General features: G+C 46.7%; 1 protein-coding gene across 16 annotated transcripts in view; it reads right to left on the reverse strand.

The window, feature by feature from the left end:
- Nucleotides 1-3,512, reverse strand: part of TCF7L2 (transcription factor 7-like 2 (T-cell specific, HMG-box)) — a 186,705-nt gene that overhangs the window by 38,562 nt on the left and 144,631 nt on the right. The window contains exon 1 of one of the 16 annotated variants that reach the window (XM_014546379.1): nt 562-669. The exons of the other annotated variants lie outside the window; for them this stretch is intronic. Coding sequence (XP_014401865.1) covers nt 562-654 — 93 coding nt within the window. The 5' untranslated portion in view covers nt 655-669. Of the gene's footprint in view, nt 1-561; nt 670-3,512 lie in introns of those variants that run through there. 16 annotated transcript variants of the gene reach the window in all.

Here is a 3,512-nt window from a genome sequence, read left to right on the forward strand (position 1 = left end):
GGAAGGAAGGAAGGAAGGAAGAAAGAAAGAAAGAAAGAAAGAAAGAAAGAAAGAAAGAAAGAAAGAAAGAAAGAAAGAAGTTCGAGCTTTGAGAAAGTACGGTCCTCTATGAGGCAGTATCTTTTTCCTTCTCTTTCTGCCAATGGAGCCCACCCTGGTGGGTGAAGGAAAAAAATTAAAAAAACACATTTGTTTGTTAGAAGACACCTCAAGCCCACCACCCCTTTCCAGATCCCAGCTCACGCGCACTTGCACTTGGGGAGCGGGACCTGCCAGGCTACAGAACTGTTGAGGACTGGGATGAAAGTCAAGCTTTCTCTCCACCCCATCTTTTTTTTAACCCTTTCGCCCCCTCCCCCAAAAACTGCCATGAAAAGTACATCACAAAAGGGCACAGCTTGAATTGACCATTTATTCTCGTTTTGTTTTTTCTTTCCCAACGTCTGAATTAAAAAATAAAAAAATTTAAAAAGCACAGAGGTTTAATGGTCACGACCATAAGTAAGGACACGGACACACATACACACACACACACACACACACACACACACCACTACTCACCCAGCAATTCAAATTGAGGTGCCAACTGCCCAACTGCTGGAAGAGAGAGAGCCCGGAGGCCACAGTGCCTCCCTTCCCACTCAAATATTCCATTCCCACTAAAATCGCATCCCTAGGGTACATAATAGCTTTGGTTTTCTTTCTCTCCACCTCACAAAAACTTTCTCTGTACCTTCAAGATGGGACTGGGCCAGCTTTTTTTCTCTCTCCTCCCTTACTGCTTTTCTCACTTTTCTTCTTCCTCCCAGCTTCCCCTCCCTTTACTCCTTTCACTTAAAGAGCTGAAGAAAAAAGAAGAAGAAGAAAACATCTTAAAAGATGGAGATGGCTCCAGATTTCTGTCCTGGCATACTCCAGATGCTCAGGGTCCTCATTCGCATTGTCTATCATCATTTTGTTAATTCTTCCCCCTCCGCGTACATCTCTCAAAAGCCAAATCAAAACAAAAATAAAAACAAAACAAACAGCAACCTAATAACCAATTCACTTGGCTGCAGATTATATTACTTTAAAGGGCTTTTCATTTAAAAACTCCTTCTAGTTTCTGATCTGTACCACTACAAAAATCCATGAAGGAAGGGGGAAGGCCCCTTTTCCCAGCCAGCTCAGGGCGCCTAAGCCGAACCCCCTCCCTCACCCGTTACCTTGGGCAGCAGGGGCAGAGCCACCGCTAAGAGTAGCTAAGAAATTACGGTCGGCCATGAGGGAGAATGATCAACACGAGGCGGGAGGCAGGCACTTTATCTTCGACATTGTCAAATCCCTCACAACAAATTTCTTAGGGAGAGGGCTGCGATGGGAGAGGGGGAGGGAGGAGAAAAGTATATTTTCTTGTCACCGTGACACGGGAGTGACACTTGGTAGGGCCTTGCCCTGCCGCACGCGCACACACCCCGTCTTTTGCTTCTAGAGTAAGAGACTGTGCCTGAGTGTCCTGACCTCCCGGGAAACAGAAGGAAAAGCTTCCTGTGTTCACGGGCATCCAAGAGTCGGAACACTAACTTGCTTTCTGACTATTGAGTTTTGTGAGCTTTGCCCAGAATGAGAGAGAGAGAGAGAGAGCGAGCTAGTCCCTGAACCCCACGAACCCGACTTACTTTTCCTGGGGCTCTCATAGGATCCAGGGCCGGGTGCATTTGTGTGGGTTTAAGCTAATTGGAGTTGAGAGACTCAGACATCACAGCCTGAAATGGTCCAATTTTACGCGAAGGAGGGGAGGGTGGGAGGGTGGCGGCTCCAGGAGGGGTTAAAGCCAGAAGAAAGTTGCAGAGGACCAAACTCGCCCAGAATGCCTTTCCATGCCCCAGCGTTAAATCACTGCACCCTCTCACCCTCTTCAGAAGCACACACACAATCCCATTTGCATGCAGGTAAGAAACCCCCCTGCTGCCCCTCGGCCGGGCATCCTGAACCTGTGTCGCTGGAAGCAAGACCAGTGGCAAAGGTTTGGTTTTTTCTGGCGGCAGGACAGCTAACAGAGGAGGAGATGGTTTTAATTTATCAACCCCACGGCCCAGATGTTTATCTCCAAACCCACCACCGGACTGTTGCCATGGCGTTGGTCTTTAAGCAATCTGTTAATACACCGGACAAGTTAATAACCTCATTCTCCCCCCCCTCCAAAATAAAACAAACCAAAAATACAAGGGCTGGACAGGCTTAAACACAACAAAAAAGTGAGAATTCTTCATTTTCTTCTTTTTAAAAATTCTGCTCCGTGGCCCCATGTTCTGGACTTCTCCGGCCTCTGTGTAAGTGTCAGGCAGCAATCTTTAAGGCCCTTAATACCAAAACAAAACCCTGCTATTTCCCTTTACATGGCGACAACAAAAGCAACGAGCCTCCGTTTGACAAGTAAAAAGCCCCAACCACACAGCCCCCTAATTGCTCCCCTCCCTCTATTCACGGGGACCACCACACTCGGCCAGCTGCCTTTGTCACACATGCAATTTCTTAAGTAAACTGCGAGTTCCCTCCCCACTGATGGACAGCTCCCAACCACTCAGCAACAATAACTTATAAAGTGCAGCCAACAGGATGCGCAACTTGGGCTCGGAATTTATTTTCTGGCTGTCTCCAAAGGCAAGGAGCATGAAAACAGCAAGATGAGGCAACGCATTCCAGACAGACCTCGTCCTCTTCCTCCTTCACCAGAACGGGGAAATCTCGTGAATTTCTTCAAATTAACTCCTCCTAAGACCCTGCTTCCGGATATCTGCTGTCCCGTGGCTCCAGCCCCAGCCAGACCCCGGCATGCACATGCTTAGAACATTTCCATAAGAAAATCAGAAAGTGATATCAAATGCTGTAAAGTTCTGTGGGATTTTTAAACAAACAAACAAAAACTTTCCCAAATCAGAGAGAGAGAGAGAGAGAGAGAGAGAGAGAGAGAGATTCCTTCCCTTTCAGCATGAAACTACGATCATGTGGAGGAGAAATAAAGGCAACAGGATGTCCCTTAACATCGAAGGGTCCTCACCCACATCATCAGCAAAACTTTGTTTTGTTGTTTTAAATAAATAAGTTTGAGATGGGAGGAAGGGGGAATGGATGAAAATATATGAAAAGTAGAAAAAAATCGACACTTTATGAAAATATTTGGGGATGGAGAGGGAGGAGGGAGGGCAGGAGGGTGGAGCGTTTGTGGCTGTGACTCGGTGGGCGAAAAGAAACGAAACCGCCTCCCCAAACACTCATTTCCGAGTTTACCAAGGATAATAAAGCAGGGTCCTGTAGTCCCAGGCTAAAAGTTTGGAATGAAAAAGTAGTGTCATTTTCTTTTTTCGTTGTTTTTTTTTTAAAAGGGGAGTTTACAAAAAAAAGAAAAAAAACACCTACTCCGTTGGGCAGCTTGCCAGGCAAAGGGGCATCAATCTTAAAGTTACTGCAAAGTGACAGCAAACCTCGAGAGCATGCAAGGGCTTGAGACTAGCGGGACCGGCCGGGCAGGC

The sequence above is a fragment of the Myotis brandtii genome, unplaced genomic scaffold, assembly GCF_000412655.1.
Source record: "Myotis brandtii unplaced genomic scaffold, ASM41265v1 scaffold441, whole genome shotgun sequence".
Lineage (NCBI taxonomy): Eukaryota > Metazoa > Chordata > Mammalia > Chiroptera > Vespertilionidae > Myotis > Myotis brandtii.